The following is a 26,376-nucleotide window of genomic DNA, read 5'->3' as shown; positions in this document are numbered from 1 at the left end:
CAAGTAAGCAGAGCTTAAGTGCTATAAAACATGTAGGTCAAAATGGAGGGGATATATTGGATGCAGAGTGTGACCTGGGGACTGGGGCTAGTTCAGGGAAGGAGAATTTACTGGCTTTGGTGAGCTGGAATATTGCTGGTCTGAGGTCAAAATTGGGAAACGAGAATTGGATTAATCTTGTGAACAGTCAGGAGGTTATATGTCTACAAGAAACATGGACTATAGCCCCAGACCATGTTAATGGGTTCAGGACATATTTTTCCCCAGCTATAAGTTCGTCTCATGGGAGGGCAAAGGGTGGTTTATGTACCTACGTGTCTAATATGCTTGCTCATGTTAAGATTGAGTTTGTTATAAACAACAGGTATTATCATATCCTGAGGATTTCTTTTAACACAGAGTGTCCTTTATGCATAGTCAATTTGTATAATAATGTTCCGCTAGAGGAATTGGACAATATTTTTAAAAATTTAGGAAGGGATATAAAAGGGCTGCTAACACGAAGTTATCGGGACGTCTGTGTTATTTGGGCGGGAGACTTCAATTGTTTAACATGCTCTAGGGCTGAAAAGGGCACCTGTGGTGTTATGCTTGATAGTGAAACTGCTCTGCCACATTTTGAACATACTAGATGTGGAGATATTTTAAATGAGATCCTTTTTGAGAACGATATGGGCTTTGTAAATAGGTTGGTGAATCCGGAATGCCCCTTCGTTCCCACTTTTTGTGGTAGAGGTGCTACATCCACTATTGATTACATAACTATAACCGTGAGACATGGGGGATTGCTTCAGTCATTTACTACCCTTGATAACTCACTGAGTGACCACTATCCCCTGAGATTAATATTGCGTAGGCATCACACCACTTCAGGTAGAATAAGAGCGCCTAATGTACGAGTGGAAAATATCATTATGACCAGGAAAAATGGCTATTCCTTAAAATGGTCAAATGTAGTACCTGCAGATTTTCTTAAAAAATTAGTGAGGAATACTAAACCACAGTTTCAGGCTTGTACAGATCCAAATATGGACGATGGCAAGGTTGTAGACAACTTTTTCTTGATCATTGAGCAAATTAAAAAATTGCTCTGGGTTGAAACAAAAGGACCCAAAAAGACCAAAGTTAGTTGGTTTGACGCAGCCTGTACAAAGGCATATTCAAACCTGAAGCATGCACTACACGCTCCAGAGAAAGATAGGGTGCTGGTTAAGGAGTGTAGATATATTTACAAGCAGGCACTAAGAAAGAGGAAAGAGGCCCTAAAACAAGAGCTTTGGAATTCCCTGTGTGAGGCCTCGTTGAGTGGAGATATAGCAGCTTTTTGGAAAGTTGTAAATTCCCCTTTTTTGAATGATAAAACCACTGGTACAATAGAGGTGGCAATAACAGAAGATGAATGGGTGAAACACTTCAGTGAATTATATTCTGAGGAAGGTGCATTAGCGGACTCTACATTTTATGAATTGCCTAATGGAGAAGCACCCCTCCATAAGAATACCCTGGTACATGAATTCACGGTAGAAGAAGTCAGTGCCAGTATAAATGCAAGCCTGGGGGGCAAAGCACCCGGCCCTGATGGGGTACCGGTGGACCTCTATAAGAATAACATCGAGTTATGGGCCCCGATTCTCGCAAGGGTTTTTAACTTCACGTTCCAGTATGCTTCTTTTTCATCTTGGCAGGAATCTTTAATAGTCCCTATTTTTAAAAAAGGTGACAGACTTAGCTGTCATTGTTATCGTCCGATTTCGCTCTTGGACTCTACCATTAAAGTTTTTGGTAGAGTCATTTTAAATAGGCTACAACTATGGGCTGAAGAAAACAGGATAATCAGCGATTTGCAATATGGATTCAGGAAGGGGCTTGGGACAACTGAACAGTGTCTGAACTTATATATTTTAAAAGAGAAATACACAAAGGTTAAGGGGGGTTGTCTGTTTTTAACATTTGTAGATTTAACCTCCGCATTTGATTGCGTATCACATAGTAAGCTCTGGATTGTTATGAAAAAGATGGGGGTAGACACAGCAATTATTAACTTTTTAAGGGAACTATATCAGGGCGCATCTGCAAGAGTTAGATTTGGAATAGGGGGGGAATGTACTGCACCCTTTGCTATTTCTCGAGGTGTACGACAAGGCTGTGTGATGGCCCCATTCCTTTTCACACTTTATATAAATAATCTTGAGGAAACTCTGATAAAGGAATGTAGGGATTTGCCGATGGTGAGGGAAAGACCAGTGCCTGCATTGTTATATGCCGACGATGCGGTTTTAATGGCTCGAACCCCACGGGCCCTACAAGCCTTGGTCTCCTCTTTTGCAGATTTTATGAACGGCTTAAATTTAAAGATAAATTGCGCAAAAACTTTCACCATGACTTGCGGTACAGGCGCAACTAAGAAGAAGAAAGCTGTTCTTATTGGCCAGACTTCAGTTGAGTTTACCCCAACTTTCTCCTACCTAGGAGTTTTATTTGACTACACTGGAAAGTGGAATACTACTATTAAGACTAGAAAGCTGTTATTTTGTAAATCTATAGCGGCTCTTAAAAATTTCAGTCATAAACTGGGTAAAAAACCTACGGGGGAAATGTTAAACGTGTATAGGGCTACTTGCGTAGCTATAGTGACCTATGGAGCAGGTCTTTGGGGGTTTGCCAATGTGACATCGCTGCAGGTGGTGGAGAATCTTTTTATGAAACAACTCTTGGCTCTCCCTAAAAGTGCCTCTACGTATGCTTGTCATACAGAACTGGGGGAGCCATATTTAGAAGATATCATTAAGACAGCCCCAATACTGTTATGGCATAGAGTTTGGACAACGGATGAATGCCAGTTAAATCGCCTAATCTTGAATGATGTGTTATGCCTGGAAAAGAAAGACAACATTTTCTGGCTGTCGTATGTGAAGCAATTTTTTGTGGATTTAGATATGGTACATTATTTTAATGACCCATTGTCTTTAGCTAACATTTCAAGGAAATCCTTGCAGAAAATGTGTATGGTATTCCTTCAGGATAAGAGAGCATTTAAAGAGTTAAAAAAGGTAACTGTGGCTGCTCACCAACAAACGGTTATTTCAAGGAAAATGCAGCCATATCTAAAGCTGACACTGAGTGAACATGAGAGGTTTTTATTAACCCGTCTTAGATTTAACCTACTGTTTCGCATATTTAGCTACCCCAAAATGAATGATTGGTCGAAACAGCTGGCAAAATGCCCTTGCGATGATGTATCAGAGCAATCAGATATGCATATTCTTTTCTTTTGTAAATTTTATATGGATTCTAGACGCAGATTAGTTGTCCCCCTACTGAAGATCATGTGTGTTAATCGTTGTCGCCCTGCCTTTTTAGCTGTACAGCAATTGGATAATATTTTAACTGTCGTATTTATTTCCTCATTTTTGAAAAGTGCTCTTAAAATACGCAAATTAATGGTGTTATGAATTTTTGATGAACTATTTACTGGAGAGCGGAATAAGAAAATAATGATGTGTATATGGACTTATGATAACAAGTTTATGAATTATTATTATTATTATTGTACTTTTGAGAATTTGCTAAATTGTTGATTCTGGATTGTGATTTTATCTGTACTTTCATGGTTATTAAGTTTCTTTAATAGCCGAATAAAGAATTTTGACTTTGACACTATTCATCTCTGTTAGCAACAATAGTAGGGCCGTTTGTGTGTAATTGCTTATGTGGACACGTGACTAAGGCAGTATTGGTGGGGGCTTGGTTGGGTTTGCTATCTGTTACTCCCTTTTCCTGGTTGGGTTATATTTCCAGTTCTAGGGGGTAGGCTGCATATGGTGCTTGCTGTAGCGCTTCTGGTGTGTATTTTTCTTTACATGATCTACCTGTATTTTAGTAACTGCGAGTCTTGTGTTTTTATAAATATGGTTGTGGAGCTGTTGATTTTTTGTGGAGCTGTAGATCTGTTGGTGGGTTTTTGAAGCTGTGTCGGAGATCTGCTGTGTTTTTTCTCGATTCAGCAGTGGGTTAATTAATGTGCTTTTATTTTATAGCTGCAACAGTGGATAGATAATTTTTGTGGCTGCAGTAGTTAGGTTTATTTTTAATAACTGAATTAGTGACGATACATGGTATTTCATATTTGCAGCTTGGATGTATTGGTATTTTTAAAGTCGTGGTACTATTTGTTCTATAGCTGTATCCGTTGTTATTTCATGGCTGCAGCAGTGTGTTTGTGTGTTTAGATGTATTGGTATTTCTAAAGTTGTGGTGCTATTTGTTCCATACCTGTCCCTCTGCCTGTTGTTATTTCATGGCTGCAGCAGTGTTTTGTGTTTGCTTGTATTGCCATGGCAGTGGCATGTTTGAATTTTGTGTATCCAGTTCAGAGGATTGATTATTTGGTTTTACAGTCGGGTTACATGTACTTTTTGAATTTTTACATCCATCACTTTGGATCAATGAATGAATGCTTATGATTATTGCAGAGGGTGAATTTGCGCTCTTAGGGTCGTGGCAACGATGGAATGTGTGCTCTTACCGGCGTGGTTGTGTGTTTGTAGAGGGTAAATGTGTGCTTCACCCCTCGTGGCTGTGTGTTTGTAGAGGGTGGATGTGTGCTCTTACTGCTGTGTTTATGTGTTTGTAGAGGGTGGATGTGTGCTTCTACCCTCGTGGCTGTGTGTTTGTAGAGGGTGAATGTGTGCTCTTACCGTCGTGGTTATGTGTTTGTAGAGGGTGAATGTGTGATCTTACTGCCGTGGTTATGTGTTTGTAGAGGGTGAATGTGTGCTTCTACCGTCGTGGTGATGTGTTTGTAGAGGGTGAATGTGTGCTTCTACCGTCGTGGTTATGTGTTTGTAGAGGGTGAATGTGTGCTTCTACTGTCGTGGTTATGTGTTTGTAGAGGGTGAATGTGTGCTTCTACCCTCATGGCTGTGTGTTTGTACAGGGTGTGTGCTTTACTGTCGTGGCTTGTGTTTGTAGAGGGTGAATGTGTGCTTCTACCCTCATGGCTGTGTGTTTGTACAGGGTGTGTGCATTTACCCTCATGGCTGTGTGTTTGTACAGGGTGTGTGCTTCTACCCTCATGGCTGTGTGTTTGTAGAGGATGAATGTTTGCTCTTACTGCCATGGTTATGTGTTTGTAGAGGGTGAATGTGTGTTTCTACCCTCCTGGCTGCGTGTTTGTAGAGGGTGAATGTGTGTTTCTACCCTCATGGCTGTTTGTTTGTACAGGGTGTGCATCTACACTCATGGCTGTGTGTTTGTTCAGGGTGTGTGCTTCTACACTCATGGCTGTGTGTTTGTACAGGGTGTGTGCTTCTACCCTCATGGCTCCTCATGGCTGTGTGTTTGTGGAGGTGAATGTTTCCTCTTACTGCTGTGGTTATGTGTTTGTAGAGGGTGAATGTGTGTTTCTACCGTCGTGGTTATGTGTTTGTAGAGGGTGAATGTGTGTTTCTACCGTGGTGGCTTTGTGTTTGTAGCGGGTGAATGTGTGCTTCTACCGTCATGGTTATGTGTTTGTAGAGGGTGAATGTGCTTCTACTGTCGTGGTTATGTGTTTGTAGAGGATGAATGTTTGCTCTTACTGCCGTGGTTATGTGTTAGTGGAGGGTGAATGTGTGCTTCGACCCCCGTGGTTATGTGTTTGTAGAGGGTGAATGTGTGCTTCTACCCTCATGGCTGTGTGTTTGTAGAGGGTGAATGTGTGCTTCTACCCTCATGGCTGTTTGTTTGTACAGGGTGTGTGCTTCTACACTCATGGCTGTGTGTTTGTACAGGGTGTGTGCTTCTACCCTCATGGCTGTGTGTTTGTACAGGGTGTGTGCTTTACTGTCGTGGCTTGTGTTTGTAGAGGGTGAATGTGTGCTTCTACCCTCATGGCTGTGTGTTTGTACAGGGTGTGTGCTTCTACACTCATGGCTGTGTGTTTGTACAGGGTGTGTGCTTCTACCCTCATGGCTCCTCATGGCTGTGTGTTTGTGGAGGGTGAATGTTTCCTCTTACTGCTGTGGTTATGTGTTTGTAGAGGGTGGATGTGTGCTTCTACTGTCGTGGTTATGTGTTTGTAGAGGGTGAATGTGTGTTTCTACCGTCGTGGCTTTGTGTTTGTAGTGGGTGAATGTGTGCTTCTACTGTCGTGGTAGTGGGCGAATGCATGCGTTTAATATCTCGGCGGTTTAGTTGTGTATTCTTGTCGTCATGGTTTTGTTAATACGTTTGTGAATAATGTGCTCTTATGGTCGTAGTGTGTTAATAATACGTTTGTGAATGTGTGCCGCGATGTGTCTGTGTGCTCCTCAGCCGCGATGTGTCTGTGTGCTCCTCAGCCGCGATGTGTCTGTGTGCGCCTCAGCCGCGATGTGTCTGTGTGCGCCTCAGCCGCGATGTGTCTGTGTGCTCCTCAGCCGCGATGTGTCTGTGTGCTCCTCAGCCGCGATGTGTCTGTGTGCGCCTCAGCCGCGATGTGTCTGTGTGCTCCTCAGCCGCGATGTGTCTGTGTGCGCCTCAGCCGCGATGTGTCTGTGTGCTCCGCAGCCGCGATGTGTCTGTGTGCTCCTCAGCCGCGATGTGTCTGTGTGCGCCTCAGCCGCGATGTGTCTGTGTGCGCCTCAGCCGCGATGTGTCTGTGTGCTCCTCAGCCGCGATGTGTCTGTGTGCGCCTCAGCCGCGATGTGTCTGTGTGCGCCTCAGCCGCGATGTGTCTGTGTGCTCCGCAGCCGCGATGTGTCTGTGTGCTCCTCAGCCGCGATGTGTCTGTGTGCGCCTCAGCCGCGATGTGTCTGTGTGCTCCTCAGCCGCGATGTGTCTGTGTGCTCCTCAGCCCCGATGTGTCTGTGTGCTCCTCAGCCGCGATGTGTCTGTGTGCTCCTCAGCTGCGATGTGTCTGTGTCCGTGTTATTCCCAGGTTGTTTATCAGCTGCTGTTTACTTCCAGCACACTGAACCCCTTTGGATGGATCACCCCCCCCCCCTTTGAGGTTTGGGGGTCTCACGAGTTTGCGTGGGTATACCCCACCGCTGTGTATTCTGGGAGCTGAGTCTGCACACACATTAGCCATGAATAACGATGTGTGACCCCAGGGTCGTCTGTACATCCTGTAATACCACCACAACTCTTCGCCAAGTGACCTTGGGAAGTGCTCTGGAGGACAGCGTCCGCCCGCGGGTCTTCCTGTCGGTGACCCGAGATCGGGTCCTATAACAGGTGGTCCCCGGGGCGGCCCCTGGGGTACCTGAGCCCTGGCTGGACACTGCTGACTCCCACGGTTGTGCTCGTGTATGTACTCTGACCTTCTGTATGCTGCCTGTGCCCTTCTTGCTCCCGCGCGCTGCCCCTCTGTAACAATGTGTACCCCAGGTCCGGTGACCCTCAGGGCCGCCATGCTGTATGCCCCCATCCCCTGCCCGTCCCTGAGATACACTGTATCTGCGCCCCAGCCCAAGGAACCCCGGTCGCTGTGTGTACGCAGAGTCCCGCCCGCATCAGTGGCGGTCTCACTGACACCCCGGGTGATCCTCGACCCGCACACACCTGTCCTCTGTCCCCAGGCAGGTGGCACGGCGTGGGTCCTGGGGCAGGCTGCTGGCCGTCTCCGCCGCAGTGCCAGGCTCGGTCCCTCTGGGAGACCCGCGGACATGAATGGACGGCGTGTGTAGCGAGGCCGGCCCCCCCTGTGAGCCCCCGGGCGCGGGACCGAGCTGAGACCCATCGTGATTGGCGCCAATGCAGCGTGTCAGCCCAGTGCTTCCACCGGGTGTGAACTCGGTGCTTCCCACCGGGTGTAGGCGCAGAGATTTCCACAGGGCTTCCACCGGGTGTGAACTCTGTGCTTCTCATCGGGTGTGAATTCTGTGCTTTCCACCGGGTGTGAACTCGGTGCTTTCCACCGGTTGTCGGCGCAGAGTGCCCACCGGTATCAGCCCAGGGCTTGGCACACGTACTGTGGGCAGACTGTGTCCCACTCCCACGTGCTGCCGGTCAGACGCCGCGTTGTCACTCGGCCGTGCCGCGTTTTCCCACCGGGTGTCAGGGCAGGGTGCCCTCCGGGTGTCAGGGCAGGGTTCCCTCCGGGTGTCAGGACAGGGTTCCCACTGGGTGACAGGGCTGCGTTTGGCGCACGTATTGTGCGCAGCATCGACTGCACCCGTGCGCGCGGCCGAATGTGTCCCGCGCCCACGTGTTGCGAGCCAGACGCCGAGCTGTCACCCGGCCGTGTGCGGGATTTACACTCTGCGCAGCATCGACCGTCCTCCTGTGCCCCCCCCCCCCTGTCAGGCGCGCCCTCGTTGTCATGAGCCCGTGTGCTGGAGGCGGCTCCGATGTTGTGTGTCCCGCGGGCACGGAGCGTTCACACCGGGAGTTTACAAGATCCAGGAATGCAGCCTCCGTGCTCCGGGGTGAGCGCGGGGCCGGCGCGTGGCACCGCCCCCCCCCCCCGGCCACGTGGGCGCTCCATAACAATGCACCATATAGTACATTCTATTACTTTCAGCAGAGGTGCTTAGCTGCTCTCAGTACACAGGGGCAGCGGCTTAAATGCACCACTTTCTACCGGGCGTAGTTCACACGAGCAGTGAGTGCAGCGCCGTGTGACACTCCGCGCAGAGGCGACCGGATTCTGGCTGCTATTTCACGTATCCCAGTCCATACAGTAAAGCAGTACACGTTTCCGTATTTCGCTGTTCCCATAGTCGCCCCCTCCCCCCGACTGGCTTCACTTATTTCACTACACACGCGTGTCCTATAAAAGTGCCAGCGAGCTGCAGGGTCGCACAGTTTGAGTGTCACAGGTACAGACGGGGTCCCGGGGCTTCGCTGTTTGAATTCGCTTTTCTGCTCTGCCCACGTGCCTGAACGCAATCTTTTCGTTTTTCCAGGTCTGCTGAGAGGAGGGGCGGCTTCTCGACCCCCCCTCTGGGGGTTCACGTTTGGAACATGGACTTGCATGTCGCCCTCCTCATCCTGGCGCTGGTCGCGCTCTCCGCCTCTGCCAGAGGTCAGTGTGTTTTATAATCTTCCCTGTATCATGATGAGATACACTGTCACAAGTTTTTTTGTATATAATGTTGGAAACTATGCACTTTATATTTGATTTTAACCTAATACGATTGCAATGATTTTTAGTAATTGTGCATTAAAAAATTATCTTATTTTATCCCCCTGTATCAATGTGCACCCCCCCCCCTCCCTCCGCCTTCTACTACTAACTAATACGGGGTCACTCTGCCTTCACCAAAGATCACCTCCCGCTCCTTCTACCACTTACTGCTGCTAGGTCTCCCTCCCTCTAACACTAACTGATACTGGGGCACCCCACTTTCACCAATGTGCACTCCCCCGCCTTCTACCTCTAACTGATACTGGGTCTCTCTGCTTTCACCAATGTGCCCTCCCCCTCCCTCTAACACTAACTGATACTGGGGCACCCCACTTTCACCAATGTGCACTCCCCCGCCTTCTACCTCTAACTGATACTGGGTCTCTCTGCTTTCACCAATGTGCGCCCCTCCCTCTCTCTGCCACTAACTGATGTGGGTCTACCCGCTTTGACCCATGTGCTCTCCTCCAGCCTTTTACTGCTAACTGCAGCGGGAGCACCATGCTTTTACTGCTAACTGCAGTGGGAGCACCGTGCTTTTACTGCTAACTGCAGCGGGAGCACCGTGCTTTTACTGCTAACTGCAGCGGGAGCACCGTGCTTTTACTGCTAACTGCAGCGGGAGCACCGTGCTTTTACTGCTAACTGCAGCGGGAGCACCGTGCTTTTACTGCTAACTGCAGCGGGAGCACCGTGCCTTTACTGCTAACTGCAGCGGGAGCACCGTGCTTTTACTGCTAACTGCAGCGGGACCACCGTGCTTTTACTGCTAACTGCAGCGGGAGCACCGTGCCTTTACTGCTAACTGCAGCGGGAGCACCGTGCCTTTACTGCTAACTGCAGCGGGAGCACTGTGCTTTCACTGCTAACTGCAGTGGGAGCACCGTGCCTTTACTGCTAACTGCAGCTGGAGCACCGTGCCTTTACTGCTAACTGCAGCAGGAGTACCGTGCTTTTACTGCTAACTGCAGCAGGAGCACCGTGCTTTTACTGCTAACTGCAGCTGGAGCGCTGTGCTTTTACTGCTAACTGCAGCGGGAGCACCGTGCTTTTACTGCTAACTGCAGCTGGAGCGCTTTGCTTTTACTGCTAACTGCAGCGGGAGCACCGTGCTTTTACAGCTAACTGCAGCGGGAGCACCGTGCTTTTACTGCTAACTGCACCTGGAGCACCATGCTTTTACTGCTAACTGCAGCGGGAGCACCGTGCCTTTACTGCTAACTGCAGCTGGAGTACCGTGCTTTTACTGCTAACTGCAGCAGGAGCACCGTGCTTTTACTGCTAACTGCAGCTGGAGCGCTGTGCTTTTACTGCTAACTGCAGCGGGAGCACCGTGCTTTTACTGCTAACTGCAGCTGGAGCGCTTTGCTTTTACTGCTAACTGCAGCGGGAGCACCGTGCTTTTACAGCTAACTGCAGCGGGAGCACCGTGCTTTTACTGCTAACTGCACCTGGAGCACCGTGCTTTTACTGCTAACTGCAGCGGGAGCACCGTGCCTTTACTGCTAACTGCAGCTGGAGTACCGTGCTTTTACTGCTAACTGCAGCAGGAGCACCGTGCTTTTACTACTAACTGCAGCTGGAGCGCTGTGCTTTTACTGCTAACTGCAGCGGGAGCACCGTGCTTTTACTGCTAACTGCAGCTGGAGCGCTTTGCTTTTACTGCTAACTGCAGCGGGAGCACCGTGCTTTTACAGCTAACTGCAGCGGGAGCACCGTGCTTTTACTGCTAACTGCACCTGGAGCACCGTGCTTTTACTGCTAACTGCAGCGGGAGGACCATGCTTTTACTGCTAACTGCAGCGGGAGCACCGTGCTTTTACTGCTAACTGCAGCGGAAGCACCATGCTTTTACTGCTAACTGCAGCAGGAGCACCGTGCTTTCACTGCTAACTGCAGCTGGAGCGCTGTGCTTTTACTGCTAATTGCAGTGGGAGCACTGTGCTTTTACTGCTAACTGCAGTGGGAGCACCGTGCTTTTACTGCTAACTGCAGCGGGAGCACCGTGCTTTTACTGCTAACTGCAGCGGGAGGACCGTGCTTTTACTGCTAACTGCAGCGGGAGCACCGTGCTTTTACTGCTAACTGCAGCGGGAGCACCGTGCTTTTACTGCTAGCTGCAGCGGGAGCACCGTGCTTTTACTGCAAATTGCAGCGGGAGCACCGTGCTTTTACTGCTAACTGCAGTGGGAGGACCATGCTTTTACTGCTAACTGCAGCTGGAGCGCCATGCTTTTTCTGCTAACTGCAGTGGGAGCACCGTGCCTTTTCTGCTAACTGCAGCGGGACCACCATGCTTTTACTGCAAATTGCAGTGGGAGCACCGTGGTTTTACTGCAAATTGCAGTGGGAGCACTGTGCTTTTACTGCTAACTGAAGCGGGAGCACTGTGCTTTAACTGCTAACTGCAGCGGGAGCACTGTGCTTTAACTGCTAACTGCAGCGGGAGCACTGTGCTTTAACTGCTAACTGCAGCTGGAGCACTGTGCTTTAACTGCTAACTGCAGCGGGAGTACTGTGCTTTTACTGCTATCTGCACCTGGAGCGCTGTGTAGTTACTGCTAACTGCACCTGGAGCGCCGTGCTTTTACTGCTCAGTGCTTTTACTGCTAAGTGCAGCTGGAGTGCCGTGCTTTTACTGCTCAGTGCAGCCGGAGCACTGTGCTATTACTGGTAACTGCAGCGGGAGCAGTGTGCTTTTACTGCTGACTGCAGCGGGAGCAGTGTGCTTCTACTGCTGACTGCAGCGGGAGCAGTGTGCTTTTACTGCTGACTGCAGCGAGAGCAGTGTGCTTTTACTGCTAACCGCAGCGGGAGCACTGTGCTATTACTGCTAACTGCAGCGGGAGCACCGTGCTTTTACTGCTAAGTGCAGCTGGAGCACCCTGCTTTTACTGTTAACTGCAGCGGGAGCACTGTGCTTTTACTGCTAACTGCAGCGGGAGCGCTGTGCTTTTGCGGGAGCACTGCTTTTACTGCTAACTGCAGCGGGAGCGCTGTGCTTTTACTGCTAACTGCAGCGGGACCACCGTGCTTTTACTGCTAAGTGCAGCTGGAGCACCGTGCTTTTACTGCTAACTGCAGCAGGAGCACCATGCTTTTACTGCTAACTGCACCTGGAGCGCCGTGCTTTTACTGCTAAGTGCAGCTGGAGCGCCGTGCTTTTACTGCTCAGTGCTTTTACTGCTAAGTGCAGCTGGAGCGCCGTGCTTTTACTGCTCAGTGCAGCCGGAGCACTGTGCTATTACTGGTAACTGCAGCGGGAGCAGTGTGCTTCTACTGCTGACTGCAGCGGGAGCAGTGTGCTTTTACTGCTGACTGCAGCGGGAGCAGTGTGCTTTTACTGCTGACTGCAGCAAGAGCAGTGTGCTTTTACTGCTAACCGCAGCGGGAGCACTGTGCTATTACTGCTAACTGCAGCGGGAGCAGTGTGCTTTTACTGCTAACTGCAGCAGGAGCAGTGTGCTTTTACTGCTAACTGCAGCGGGAGCAGTGTGCTTTTACTGCTAACTGCAGCGGGAGCACCGTGCTTTTACTGCTAAGTGCAGCTGGAGCACCATGCTGTTACTGTTACTGCTAACTGCAGCTGGAGCGCCCTGATTGTACCGCTGAGTGCAGCTGGAGCGCCCTTGTTGTACCGCTGAGTGCAGCTGGAGCGCCCTGGTTGTACCGCTGAGTGCAGCTGGAGCGCCCTGGTTGTACCGCTGAGTGCAGCTAGAGCGCCAGGATTGTACCGCTGAGTGCAGCTAGAGCGCCAGGATTGTACCGCTGAGTGCAGCTGGAGCGCCAGGATTGTACCGCTGAGTGCAGCTGGAGCGCCAGGATTGTACCGCTGACTGCAGCTGGAGCGCCAGGATTGTACCTCTGAGTGCAGCAGGAGATCCAGGATTGTACCGCTGAGTTGGAGCGCCAGGATTGTACCGCTGAGTGCAGGCTTGGTGACCCTGATTTCGCCATTAAATCGCAGTGGAGTATTTCTGCTTTTGCTCATAACCGCAGCCGGGTCTCCCTGCTTTTACCCCTACCTACAGCCAGGACCCTTACTTTCAACCCTAGACTACAGCCGAGTGCTTCTGCTCTTACCACTCACAGCTGCTCCGTTTTCCTCCTTTTCTCATTCACTTAAGATGGGTCACATTTCTTTTTACCCTGACTGAATATAGCGCCCCCTGCTTTCAGCACTAGACCGTAGCTGACCCTGCTTTACCCGCCTGCAGCTCATTCTCTCTCCCTCTGTCACTGCTAACCAGCGCTCGTTCATACTCTGTCTTTACCACTAACCTTCGCTGTCGTCCAGCTTGCACCACTGGCCAGGGTGTGTCTGTTTTGAAATAATGCCACCTTGTATTTGGATTGTACACGAAAATGTATGTAATCCCCTTTTCCTTTGGACTGCAGTAGTGTCAGATTGAACATGAAAATCTTTGTTTTTTAACTTTTTTGCGTTTGGCCTGCACTGGCTTCTGTGTTTCTTTTAATGCAAACGTTAACCGAGGGTTCAGGTAAAAGGCGCCTGCCTGCCTTCCTTCTCTGCTTTTGTCAGGTTTGGGCTATGCGTGAGTACTTTTTTTCTTTCTAACGAGGACTTTAATTGAAGGTGAACTTTTGGGAATGTTTTTTTTTTTCTTACCGTCCATGTGTAAAAATCCTCAATTAAGCTGCAGCGTTCGGAGTGGAGTGAAAGACAACAGTGGCATTCCTCTCCGGGTCACAGGAGCCTCGCCCTCGGTAATCCCACGGAGGCCCATATCCTTTCACCCGGCGGTGAAGGCAAACAGCCGGCCCATTAGCCAGGCTGGAGCTGGGCCCTGGCTTAACGGGGCTAAAAGCAGATGCCCCGGAATCCAGCGGTGCCAGCAGAAAGCCCAAAGAGCCTTCCCGTTGGGCAATGTGTGCTTTTGTGCGTGAAGCAATGGGGGCACAGGTTGCTGTGAGGCTTTTCCAAGAACACACAGTACTACTAAGTCCACAGTGATCCCTGGCCGGAAGTGACGAGTGATTTGGGGGTAAAGTCCGGAAGCCAGAGCAGGAGACCCCACTCCAAGGCCTTGTGGTGGTAGCTTCGCTAAGCCTTTCGGTCTTCGACATTTTGAGGCGTTATAGCTGTAGAGCTGCGCTTTTATGTGAGATGTGCCTCCTCCTTTTTATTAATTATCAAAAATCATTTTTCATGCTGGATGGCCATTTTCAAAAATCATTCCTTTTTGATGTATTTTCTTATAAATCCAATATCCAGAATGTAAAGCCAAATTCATGAAAAGATCCTGCACAGTCGACACGTGTTTCGCCCTACAGTGTCAGTCAGACCAGGGCTTTTTCAAGGCTTTCATAAGAGTGATATCATGCCCTAGTCATATTTGTTGGTTCACGATATCACCTCCATTCAAATTTAGATGCAGTCTGTACGGCGGCAGTAACTGGGTGTCCGTTTTCGATTTATAAGAAAATACATAAATATGGAATGATTTTTGAAAATTACCATCCAGCATGAAGAATGATGTTTGATAATTAATAAAAAGGAGGGGGCACAGAAGCAGTGCATAAAAAGTGAGGTATAACAGGTTCAATACCTCAAGATCAGCCTCTCTCAAAACTGATTTAAGGCACTTTTGTCCTGGAAGGGACCCTCTGAACCTTTTTTTTTAGAAACCTTAGAAATATCTGTAGAGCAGTGCCTCGAAGCTTTGCAGCGTGGCGCCTTGTATATTTAGCAATGACGCCTTTTATCTTGACATAGTAAACTAAAGCCTATAGTATTTAGACAGCCTGTTGTTTTAGAATTGGAACGACCTGTAGCTGTTGCAGTGTGTTATAGTATGTCATGACTATTTTTAGAGCGTGTGCCTCACCTGGGAGGGTATCCAGGCGCTAGATAGAGGGGACTGTGCTGGTCGAGTTTGAGTTTGATGTCATGTAGAGTTGGCACTTGCACTGCTGTCGCTTTAGCTACACATGTCCTTGTCTGTAGTACAGTGGCCACCTATACATTTAGCGCAGTAAAGTTTTGTTGCTTCAGCCCTGTAAGTGGGGCCTATTGTTCCCCAGCCACACAACTTTGTGTCTGCTGCAACACACTTCGGTACCTGGACAAAAGCGAGCTGAGGGGTGATGCCCTAGGCAAAGTCACTTTTTTGATGCCCCATTTCCTGGCAGTGGGGGCCATGTTTGATGTGTCCAAAGGCCCTCTAGTGCCCATGTGCTGGTACTACCGTAGGTGGCTGCCTAGTAAGGCCTTTTGTTAGCACCGGCCCTGTTCAAGTTCCAGGCACAGTATTCAGTGGAACAGAATTCACTTTTACTTCGAGTGTTCTTAATCCCCATATTAAAACCATCTATCACCAACAAGTAGGACAAAAAAAGGTAGAAACCTGATATTGGGCCCGTGGTTTTTCTGCGGCACACGTGAGGAGCTGTGGGAAGGGGCGGCTCCATGAAAAGGGGGGTGCTGGGAGGTGAATGGAGTGGAAAAGTTGTACAAGGCATTTACGACCTGAGCAGGCTCGGAGACCTCCAGTCTTGGCCCACAATGGAGAGTCAGTTTTCAGCACCAGGTTATAGGGAAGCATTGTACACATCCTGATGACCTCATGGGTGTATATGGTTCCAGCCAACCACAAATACTTGCCAGCGCTCCTCTGGCACTCTGTGGTGGGCTGCTGCTTATAAAAGATTTCTGTCTTCATTGTTCTCTGTTCCGAGCAGGGATTTTTTTTTTTTCCGTATCCGTCCGCTTTAGTGTGGATTTGCGCATTTGGCTTTCTTCAGAAGTTTTACTGCACATGTGCAAACATCACTAAGGACATCCAATGCAACCGTTGACTGTTGCTGCTGCTTCATCGCTAGCCCAAGGCTTTCTTACGGATCACTTGTGAGTGCCTTAGAAAGCCTTCAGAATTTATGAGTGGAATGCTTGTGTTGATCTCAGCTACTTGTAGTCACTCTGGGCCTCATTCCACTCATTTGTGTTTTGCTCTTCTCTGCCATTACAGACAGGGACCACCCATAGGCAAATCCCTCAAGGCCTTTCCCCAAAATGGACCATCTAGTCCAAAATGGCAGGCCATTTCGACTCAAAATGGAAAGTCAAGCAAACCCAGACAAGTTTAATTTGTGGCCATACCGGGTTCACAGAAATAATATTTACCTCTAACATTGTTCCCACTACCTTCTCATTTTTTTATACCTGTAATTTTTTCTCTTTCTATTTTCTGAAAAGCAACTTTTGTGCTAGGTAAACTCCTGACAGCAATTTTCAGAGTAGATCAGAAGAAAGATGACACATTGTCAACTCTACTGGCATTCTGCTGTATTTGGAGCCTTGACTCCTGATCTGTTTTCGGGAAATCACTTCTGGTGTTGGAAAAACCCCACTTGTTGTCTTTGTCTGTGTGGTAGAGGGCTGGTCTGAAGTTGCTATCCGTCTGCAACCTGGAGTGACCTACTTATTGGGTTTCATTGAAGTTGAATATTGTACATTTTCTCACTGGTTGATGTTTCTTTTATAAATGTTTATATAAAGCTGAAACCAATAGGGTTGGCCAAGCGCCTTTTGAGTGAGTTTCAATGTTAGTGTTCAGGTGGGCCATGTCTTGTTTCTGGAATGTTGTTGCAGCTCTTCGAGAGCTCAATGGTACATACGCCTTGCACGAAACATTATCACGCTGCTGGGATTTAAGTATTTAACCAAAGCTCTGGTGGGGTTGAATATTTTGGAGCATTATTTGATTTTGGAACTTCATTTCCTTTGTGTGTTGAGCTCCTCTCTGATTTAATTTACATTTCAATAACTGACGAAATAAACGATTGACGTTGGTAATCATGTGCATGTATCTTAACCTTTGTAGCTGCGTTCATTCATCCATCCGTCTGTCTCTGTCTGTCTGTGTATATGTCAATGATTGTGAAATGGAGATGTGGTTTGAAGGCTAGGATGTTGGGGGTGAAGATCCAGTCTTTTTGGCTTCTTCACATGACCACGCTTTGTTATCCTGGTCAGCAGACTCTGATCTCGTCTTCCACACACCTGCATGCAACCCCTGGGTCACCTACTCAAAGTCCACAGATGTTCTATTTCTAAAGTCAACAAAATGAGGATTGGGCCATAGAAAAACACTTTGGTTACTAGAATGCACAACTGCAGGTTTTTGACACATTTGAATTCATATTTCAATAGTTTCACAGAGTTGGTGTGAATTGCATTGTATTGCCAGTTAGACATGAGCTCCAGGGAAGAGCAGAATCATTTTTATGATGATTATAGATGACCAGTCCTAATTGGATTGATACAGCTGCTTGTCAGTAATTGTCTCGTAAGCGCTGGGCATGGACACCACATCAAGGCATGTTTGATTGGCTGGAGACAGGGTCATGATATGGCATTTTGTTATTGTCATCTTAAGTACAGCTTTGGGCTCGATCTAGTTTCATCATTCACAATATGGGAGGGAAAGTGGGTGCCCGCCTCCATCTGATATGATATACATATATAGGACTACTTTTTGTTCGATAGCTCCTTATGTTCTTCTTGAATTGGGCACCGCTGACCGGCGCTTGCATCTTGCTGCCTTTACATTGAAATGTCACTGTATAGTTTCAACTAATGTTCTTTTGCCATGTTGCTTGGTTTTCATGTATTGTTCATGAAGGCCTAGCTTTTTCTTGTGATTTACCTTTGACCAGAGAGTGAGAATGTCCGTGCAGGAGGTTAGGGAAACCCACAAGCATATACACATGTGGGTTATTGTTTTTTTTTTGTGTGGGCACCCCTCCGGACGCCCCTTTTCTGCCCCTGAACCTGCCATCTCAGAAAAGCCTCTACTGCAGTTTATGCACATTCGATGATCATGCCCCACTTTTAGGTTACTTAACTTGGGTGCATCAAATGTTTGGGAATCTGGCCGGTGGTTATTGCTTGGATTTTTCAACTAGAGCTAAGAAATAGTTATTTGCTGTAATTTTGCATCCAGAGAATGCACCAGTGCTTCGTTCACACAACCTTTTGCTTGATGGACATGACTGGCTTGCCTATGTGCAGGTGAAAAATGGGCACACTATATAGCACCTTGAGGTTGTCACAGTGGTGCCCTCCCAAAAGTGCTGCACAACACCATGGAGGCCATGAACCGGTAAGTTTCCCCCAGGAGAGTAGATCACCCCTGTCACGTCAAGATAAGGCACCCGTATCCTCCTTCTTTATTGAGCGGAGTACAACAGAACGTTTCCCATGATGCTTCTGGTTAGGTTACCATTGAAGTAGACGTAAAGTATAGGCGCGGAGCCTATCTTTTGTGCGTACTCTTCTGTTTTTATAGTTTCTCCATCATATAAAGCTGGGGCCATGCGTGTGCTTGGTGTGTTATTGCTTCCTTTCACCAAGATAAACCGCTGCCGGTAGAGTGCCCGCCTCATGCCAGCTTTTTCTGTAGGATGCACGCGCCATTGTTTCCTCGGGTTATTATAGAAAGGACAAAACAATAGGAAATGCAGTATATCCTCTATTGAGTGCCGAGCACAGCTGCAAAATCAATTCAGCCAACCATGGGCTTGGCCGACATCCTGTGAGCCGCTGCAGGTTTCAACTGGTCTAGGCTGACGTCGCAGATGGGCCTATTGAATATGTGTTTGCCATCTCTGCATTGTCTGTTTAAAAAGCCTAAAGGCTCTTTTGAAAGATGGCCCTTCAGTAACTTGCGACCTAGTACAAATTTAAATGAACAACATATTCCACACGCCACCCTCAATTTATCGTTATGTTGTATTTGCATATCATCTTCTGGATACATTATATCTAAAATTAAAAGAAGGTATTTTCTTCCGGGAGTCGACACATATTTAAAAAAAAAATTGTCTTATTCTTACATTTATGAGCAATTGATCCTGCGGGAATGGATGGCTTTGTTTGTTTGTATTTCCAGTAAATCGCTCAACCGGAAATAAATGACACACATTTATACTTACTTCAAGATAACTGAAATTCGTGCACACAAGGAAGTTGGTGCCTAAATAGAGATTACAAGTAGAACACATATTTCACATGCACAAAATTTGCCAGGTTCTATCTGGGGGGATGCGTGCCAGAGGGCCCTGTGGTGCTGGGGGAAGGAAGAAGAAATTATGAGCAAATAGAATTTTAATAAACACACAATACAAACTGCTGAAGATGTTTTGAATAATAATAATTGATAAATGTGCTCATAATTTTAATGTCTGAATTTTAATGTTTAATAATCATATGTCATGTTTATGAGATGCTAATAAACATGGCCTTTTTACACCCACCACTTCTCTTAAGGTGTTGATTCTATGGTGGGCGTGGGGCATGCCGGGGGATCCGGGTCCTATGCACCACCGCTAAAAATCCCAACCTGAAGTTTTGGTATTTACTGGGCGCTGTATCACCCTACCAAGTAACGGGTCACTCTGAGTGGGGTCCTACTGGTTTTTCTTACAGCCCACCGTGCATTTACACCGGTTTTAGGAGATGTCTATGCATAAACCACTTTTCTGCATTGTAGTTGGCATTAAACCTGTTAATGTTGGTGTTTGGTGTCTGCAAAAAGTATTGAAAAGCACAGCGCCTTCCTTCGAGAGTCTAATGTGCAGTCATGGAGCCTCTCGGGAGGTGGTGGGTGAGAACAATTCACATATTAAAAAAAAAACAACTGGCTTTATATAATCAAGGCCGCTGGTGTGTTGCAGATTAGTCTGTTGCTGGCAGGGTGACTGCCAGCCACTTCAAGGGCAAATCTAGTTTCCACCACATGAAGGAAAGCAAACAAAGTTGTTCATTTGCGAGTATTTGAAAACACTCCTCTCATGCTTCTTTTTTGGGGGCTGAGGGAGGGAGGGAGGGAACTCTGAGCATCAATGAAGGGTTTCATTGAAATGAAAACACTTTCTTCCGGAATGGCTTATAAAATCAGGCTATTTGAAGGTTCCAGTTCAGAGAGCATCATAGAAAAGTTTATTTTCTCCACCCAGTTGAAGAACTGTGCAATTCCTTCCTTCATTCTCGCATCTCTGGTTGCCTTTTAATGTGAGCTTGTTAATGAGCGCCTTCGCCAGATCAAAGATGCAAGCGTCTCATCGAGTTAAGGACCAGCATCACTTTTCCTAACTCTGAAGTTACAAGAAAGGCGGCCTTTGAGATTAGCCCCCTCACTAGTTTGGAATGGTAACACATTGGCCATGGAAGAGGTTCGTGGCTCGAGATTGAGCGATTGTATGCATGTGCTCTTTTACATGACAACAGTTAAGATGATATCCTGTTCCTATGGTTCAGAACTTTGGGAACCATGGGCATATGTCCAAAGGACTGATGAAGCTGGAAGATGAATCTTTAAGATGATGATTAATGCTGGCATTGTTTCAATGCTCAGCAAGACTTTACAGTTCATTGGAGATCTTGGTTTTTCTACTCCCTGGTCCGTAAATGTGACAACCACTCCGTCGGCACAAACTGACAGACGTTAGTGTAGCTTTTTTCAGTTTGTTGTGTATGCGTCGCACACTGGCCGCTAGCGTTCATTAAAAAAACTGTGCGTACTGTAGAAAGGGATGAAGGACCATGGGAGGGAATTTATGTTGAAGCACAACACCGCATTCTTGGATAAGAAATGTCTCAACCCAAGTGTCTTGGACTACGTACCTCTTACGGCACTGGCTTCTAGTTCTCAAGAGTGTTGTGGTATTGTCACAACTTGGAATGGCCTGGCTTCAGATCTGAACAGATTTTGTCCTGCTATTAAAGGAGGTGCCCAAGAGCTAATTTAGATCCGTGCAGGCATTTTCTTGGCCTATAATAGCACCGAATATGTCACCAGGAACTTAGGTCAGCCATATTTCTAAATTTCCTTTCCTGAGCCAAGCAAGAATGAACTTTGTGGCATGTGGTCCCAGAGTGCGATCACACAGTCCACTCTTTGTTGCGTGTGGTATCCCAGCGTACTGAGAACAACCCAACCTCTGCTATTTTAAGACAGACCCGTGGACTATTTCTTCCATGGAGTGCTCACCGTGAAGTTTCAGTCCAGAGCGAAAACCATGAACGGGGAAGTCTGAAGGCATGAAGAGGGCTTATTATTCTTCTCAAGATATTTTCCTTTTACTCGAGTAACTAGAACCCAAAGTGGTTTCAGTGTTGGCAGGCAGTGGCTGTTTTCCCTCTTCCTTTGCACATTTACTCTTTAGGAGATTTACTTAAACCTGGGTGTCCTGTCAGCTGATTGACTAATGGCGGCCGCAGTCGCGAACCTGAGTCGACTTGCCCGCTGTATGAATACATAATTGAATGATTTCATTTTATGTGGGAATGCCGATCAAATCACCCTCAAGGCTCTGTTGTCTTGCTGTGTTCTTTCTCTCGTAAAGTCCAGAGGAGCTGTGGTGTTCTCCGCAACACTAGCTGGAGGTTCTATAGGATTTGCAAGGGATTGGTTATAGTCACAGCAGATAATTTATATTTTCTTGGGGCTTGTTTACACTTCTAGATGAAGTTTACAGAAAGAAAGCTTGAGAAGGAGCCCCGCTGTGAGTAAGAGGCGGAGTCCTTGTTATGTTAGTAATCACTGAGGTGGAGAAATCGCTCACCTTTGTTAATCCTAGCGCCGCCACAGCATGCTGGCAGTGACCAGCATCACCAGGCAGGTTGGGTAGACTGCTGGGGTTCTGGCTGTAATTAGGCCAGCATTTATCCCATTATCACTTAGTAACCCTTTTCTTCCTCAATTACCCGTTGGCCCACGTCCGCCACCCTTTTCTGAGTCACTTTATGAATCGTTTGCACCTGGCGGGGTATTTCATTTCACATGTTTCACCTGTGCACCTAGGTTACTGCAGGACACCTGGGCACTTTATTAAAAGTAACGCACTGTGGGCTTCTTTAACAAAATATAACATTATAAGTGGTTGGTATAAATAATCTGCTTCTATATTATGCTGAGTAAGTCTTTTGTGCAGTGCATGAAGCAGTTATAACTAATAAAATAAGATGTTTGGTTAATATAGTTTTGCCTCAACGTAAAAGGGGGTAAATCTATTTTGCTCCATTATGCTGCTTCCTTAACAGGTAATGGAGAAAACAGGAATTACCACATTAGCAAAATAGGGCATAATCAAATTTTCTGGCATTCCCTCTTTTTATCCATTTATTTTATGTATTTGGGTGTTGAAAAGATCCACCATTTCACTGCAGCCTGGAAGTGCCTATTTCAAGAACCACAAGACATTCAAAAAAAGGTTTTGCACTGTTAACAAAAATTATGATAGAAACGTTGAATCCTGCTCCAAATGTGTTGCACAAAATCTTCCCAGCAGCTGCAGGAATGGCAAAGGTGTGAGTCGAGAGGGTACAAGGCTGGGACAGATGTACTCCCAGCACTTTAGGATGTCAGAGGCTCACTTCCCACTGTAACATTTCCCCAGTACCGGCATGTGAGACCCCCCAGTAGTATTGATAATTATGTATTCCAATTACACTGCTTTAAATTAGTCTTCTGATGCTTCCAGGTATCAGTAAAAGGTACTATTATGCAGTTTAATGGTACTGCAGCCTCATGTCCTCAGTGAAGAGGGCTGGCTGCTGTGATTGGTGCACAGGGAAAGGCAAGGGTTATGCTTAAGTAGACATTTTTTGGGGGAGAAGTGTTCAAGTTGTAAGAAAGAAAACATTGCACAGCTTGATATCCCAGTCTACCTAGCCATTTTATGTGCCAAACGCATAGGTTATGTGCACTAAACCTTTCATGGCGGGTGTTTGGACAAGAAACACTAAAGACCCTTTAATTAAAGCAGTAAGGGGCATTCTTTTAGTTTCTTGTCTCTTTCCTATTAAACCTTAAACCGGGTGGAGTTTACGGGCTCCCACTTGTAGCAGAGGGACTGTTAGCCATTTGTAATAAAAAAAATACAGAGGGGCTTTTAACCAACTGTAGAGACCAGGTCAGGCAGGGGAAGCACATGGCAATAACTCAGCCCCCTGGCAGCAGGAGTGTGCATTATGGTGTCATAATTGACCATGACTGTAGTAAATCAGCCCAAGCTGAAGGCAAGGGCAGAGGTCGGCGGGAGCCATAGTGGTCCTTTCTGATGTCTGTGATGTTATTAGCACATGTCCAGCAGCAGTGATGGGAGAGAGGCCATGCAGAAGAAGCAACCATTCCTTTCACCTCTGGAGTGGACACCCTCTTATCCCTTGTTCGAGTCACGGAAGGGGACTGGCCTGGCGTGTTATAGAAGGTATACATACTGGCACCCCGGATGGGACGTGGGTGGTCTGGTGTATGGAGGGTGTGAGCAGACAAAGGTGATAAACATGAGCCTCCATAGAAAGGTGGAATCAGAGAAGGGTGAAATATGTGGACAAACTTGCTGTCTGACTGGCACAAGCTCTTGGCAAACATGGAAAGGTATCAGGCGGGCTGTGCCGTCAGGCAGGTGTAGGCGTCTGTAGACCCAAGTGCGCTCCTAACATGATAAAGTGACTGTAAGCGGGCTTAAGCTCACCATAGGTGTGCTGGGGTAAGCTAACAGATTGGGGGTCATGCCCTTATAAACAGGAGTTTCCCCGTGGCGTATGTGTTATCTTCTGGCATTCTCAGTCTGCATTAGGCTGGGGAGGCTCCTGAGAGCCTAGAATGTAGTGCTGTGTTGGACTGGACGCTTCATGGCCAATGGTGGCAGGTTGATGTGGTCTTCTGGGTGGTAGGGGCAGGCGGCCAAGACAGAGATGTTCTCCTGGAGACCTGGCTGTGCTCGAAGGAATTACCTTGTTGTCCACGCTTATTTATTCTACGGCTCAGAGGGGCTCACTCAATATTGGGGCAGACTCCTGGTAGACTGGGAGCACACTCATGCAGGCTTGCAGGGGCTCCCAGTAGACTGGTACTGGTCTCCTGGCAGACCAGTACTTCTGCTTTCACAAGGCTGGTCTGGGATTCTCATCCAGCATGGTTGAGTTTTTGTTGGCTTTGTGGCAGATTCATGCTAGGCTTGGACATGTACTGGCTTGTGCAAAAAGAATAATTGATGGACAGAATGCAGAACAATGTGATACATTCACCCCAGTAAAGAGATCACCAAGCCGACCCAGTTCAGACATGGCCATATGCAAATCAGTCTTGACCCTGCGCCCAATGAGAACAGTCCAGCCGAACTGACAGTCCAGGTCCTCCCTGGACTGGAAACAAGCATCCTAGGACCGGTTTCGGGCTTTCAGCCCTCATCAGCCAGGATAGCTTGACTCCAGTGGCATGGAGAGCACGGGACTCACGTCTGGGCATACCCTTCTGGCTTGTGGTAGATGGCTCCTGCAGTGAATGTCTTCTCAAAATCTTAATTTGGGAAGCTGCGCCTTATCCACAATTATGCTAAATAACTTCAGAGCTTTTTAACATTAATCTTTATTCAGTAGGGCACTTTTCTGGTTACCGAAAAATGAAATGACACATTGGTTGTGATACAGAGGCCATGTCAGTTAATAACAACAAGCATTGACAAGCCATTGGGTCTCATCTCTTAAAGGACTTTGGCCATTCTTTTGGTTTTGCTAATGTTTGTTGCCGATGCTGAACAACATGACAAAAAAAACGTGTTGCTGATGCTGCATGCATCTTGACCTGGTGGCCATTTTGGCCCCAGTGTGATTAACAGCTAGATGCATCAAGTGAAATACCGTTCGCAAAGGGGCAGATTCTCAGAATCTGCCCCTCTGCTACCAGTATTTATGCATTTGGGACGCATCATCCCAAATGCATCAATCGCTATTTGCGATTGCATTTAAGGAATCTCAAATTGAGATTCTTTAAATGCAATGCATGAATGTAAAATAGCTAGCGATTTCGCGGATAGGGGTCGCTATTTACAGTGAAATCAAACTTCATGGTAAATAGCGAAAACTGTGAAAACTGCACTAAAGTGCATCTTTCAAAGTTGTATGTTACACACACACATGTCCTTGGGACATGTGTGTGTGCAATACCAGTGTCCAGGTCAATTTAAGGGCAACAGGGTGTCCTTTGGACACCCGTCACCCTTGAGATTGCATTCTCAAATTGCGATTAGCTAATTGCTAATCGAAAATTGAGAATTCCTCTCCATTCATTCCTATGGGCCTCTTGGCCCATAGGAATCAATGAGATGTCATTCCTTATTTGTGAATCGCACCCTGTGAGACGCAGATAAGGATATTTAGGAATTGCTAATATTTTAGCAAATCCTACATGCATCTGATTTTGCGAGTCCCTAAATGCGAATCCTTAAACTTCGCAATTAAGGACTCGCAAAATCGAAGGTTGATGCATCTAGCAGTATGTGTACACGACCCTGCTGCCCAATGCATACTGCTCCCTAATCGGGGAACACGCTTTCCGTTGCTACATTTTAGGATCTACTGAGGATTGTACATGCCAGACAATTCACCGAATTTAGGAATTTGTAGATTTCTGAAATTATGAATTGGGTGTTTCCACATAAACCATGCTCCAGAACTCCTGTCTTTTTGCAGATTTAAAAACAAAAGGCTTTAATATTATCCAGCTGAATGACATCCAATTTAATGTACCGACCTTGGAAGGATGAAAGCGGAGTTGGCCTTGGCGGGATTCGAACTCGTGACCTGAAAATCACAACTGCGGCCACGAGCATGAAATACGTGCAGGCCGCCTGATTGGGGAATGCGAGAGGCGTTATCTAAGGTGGGGGCCCGGGGTATTTACTTGGTAGGCCGTCAATAACACGGGGGCGGGGGTGGAGGAGGAATGCTGGCCCGTGTGTGTACCCTGAGATGACAGGTTCCCGTGACCAGCACCCCGGCCTTCGGCTCGAGGGAGGCGGGCAGCAGCTTTCGGCAGAATGCGCCCTCTATTAGCCAATGTAAGCAGAGGGCAGGGAAAGGGCCCTAATTGCCTGGAACATTGGCGCAGACAAAGGGGGCATCGTAAACGCTATATTCTCACCCTGCTTTCCGCGGGCATTAATTAGCCCGGGTTTACCGCCTCAGCAGGCGACAGGCAGATATTTGTTTTTCCTGAGGAGTACTGATTGATGAGGCGTGAGGGGGCGAGGGGTTTGGGAAGAAGAAAGCAAATTGCCAGGGCATGTGTGAATTCCTGGAGAAGGCCTCCCTCCCCTGGCTGAAAGCCTCGCTTGTGTATCCATTACCTGCCGGGGACGGTGTTAAATGTTTAATTCACGCGCCGGTTGTTTGTGCTGCGCCTGCAACTTTGCAGACACCAGACTGACCCACGGACAGTTGTCTAGCATGACCCCAAAGTGAAAAAGTATATTTA

General features: G+C 47.3%; 1 protein-coding gene across 1 annotated transcript in view; it reads left to right on the top strand.

Annotated features, from left to right (window-relative positions):
- Positions 1 to 26,376, top strand: part of FGFRL1 (fibroblast growth factor receptor like 1) — a 314,060-nt gene that overhangs the window by 5,126 nt on the left and 282,558 nt on the right. Inside the window, exon 2 of the mRNA XM_086964243.1 lies at positions 8,871 to 8,989. Within this exon, the coding sequence (XP_086820369.1) occupies positions 8,929 to 8,989 (61 nt within the window). The 5' untranslated portion in view covers positions 8,871 to 8,928. The remainder of the gene's footprint in view (positions 1 to 8,870; positions 8,990 to 26,376) is intronic.

The sequence above is a fragment of the Lissotriton vulgaris genome, chromosome 3_2 (assembly GCF_964263255.1).
Source record: "Lissotriton vulgaris chromosome 3_2, aLisVul1.2, whole genome shotgun sequence".
Classification (NCBI taxonomy): Eukaryota; Metazoa; Chordata; class Amphibia; order Caudata; family Salamandridae; genus Lissotriton; species Lissotriton vulgaris.
Note: the sequence above shows the minus strand (reverse complement) of the source record. Positions and strands in the feature narration are given on the sequence as shown.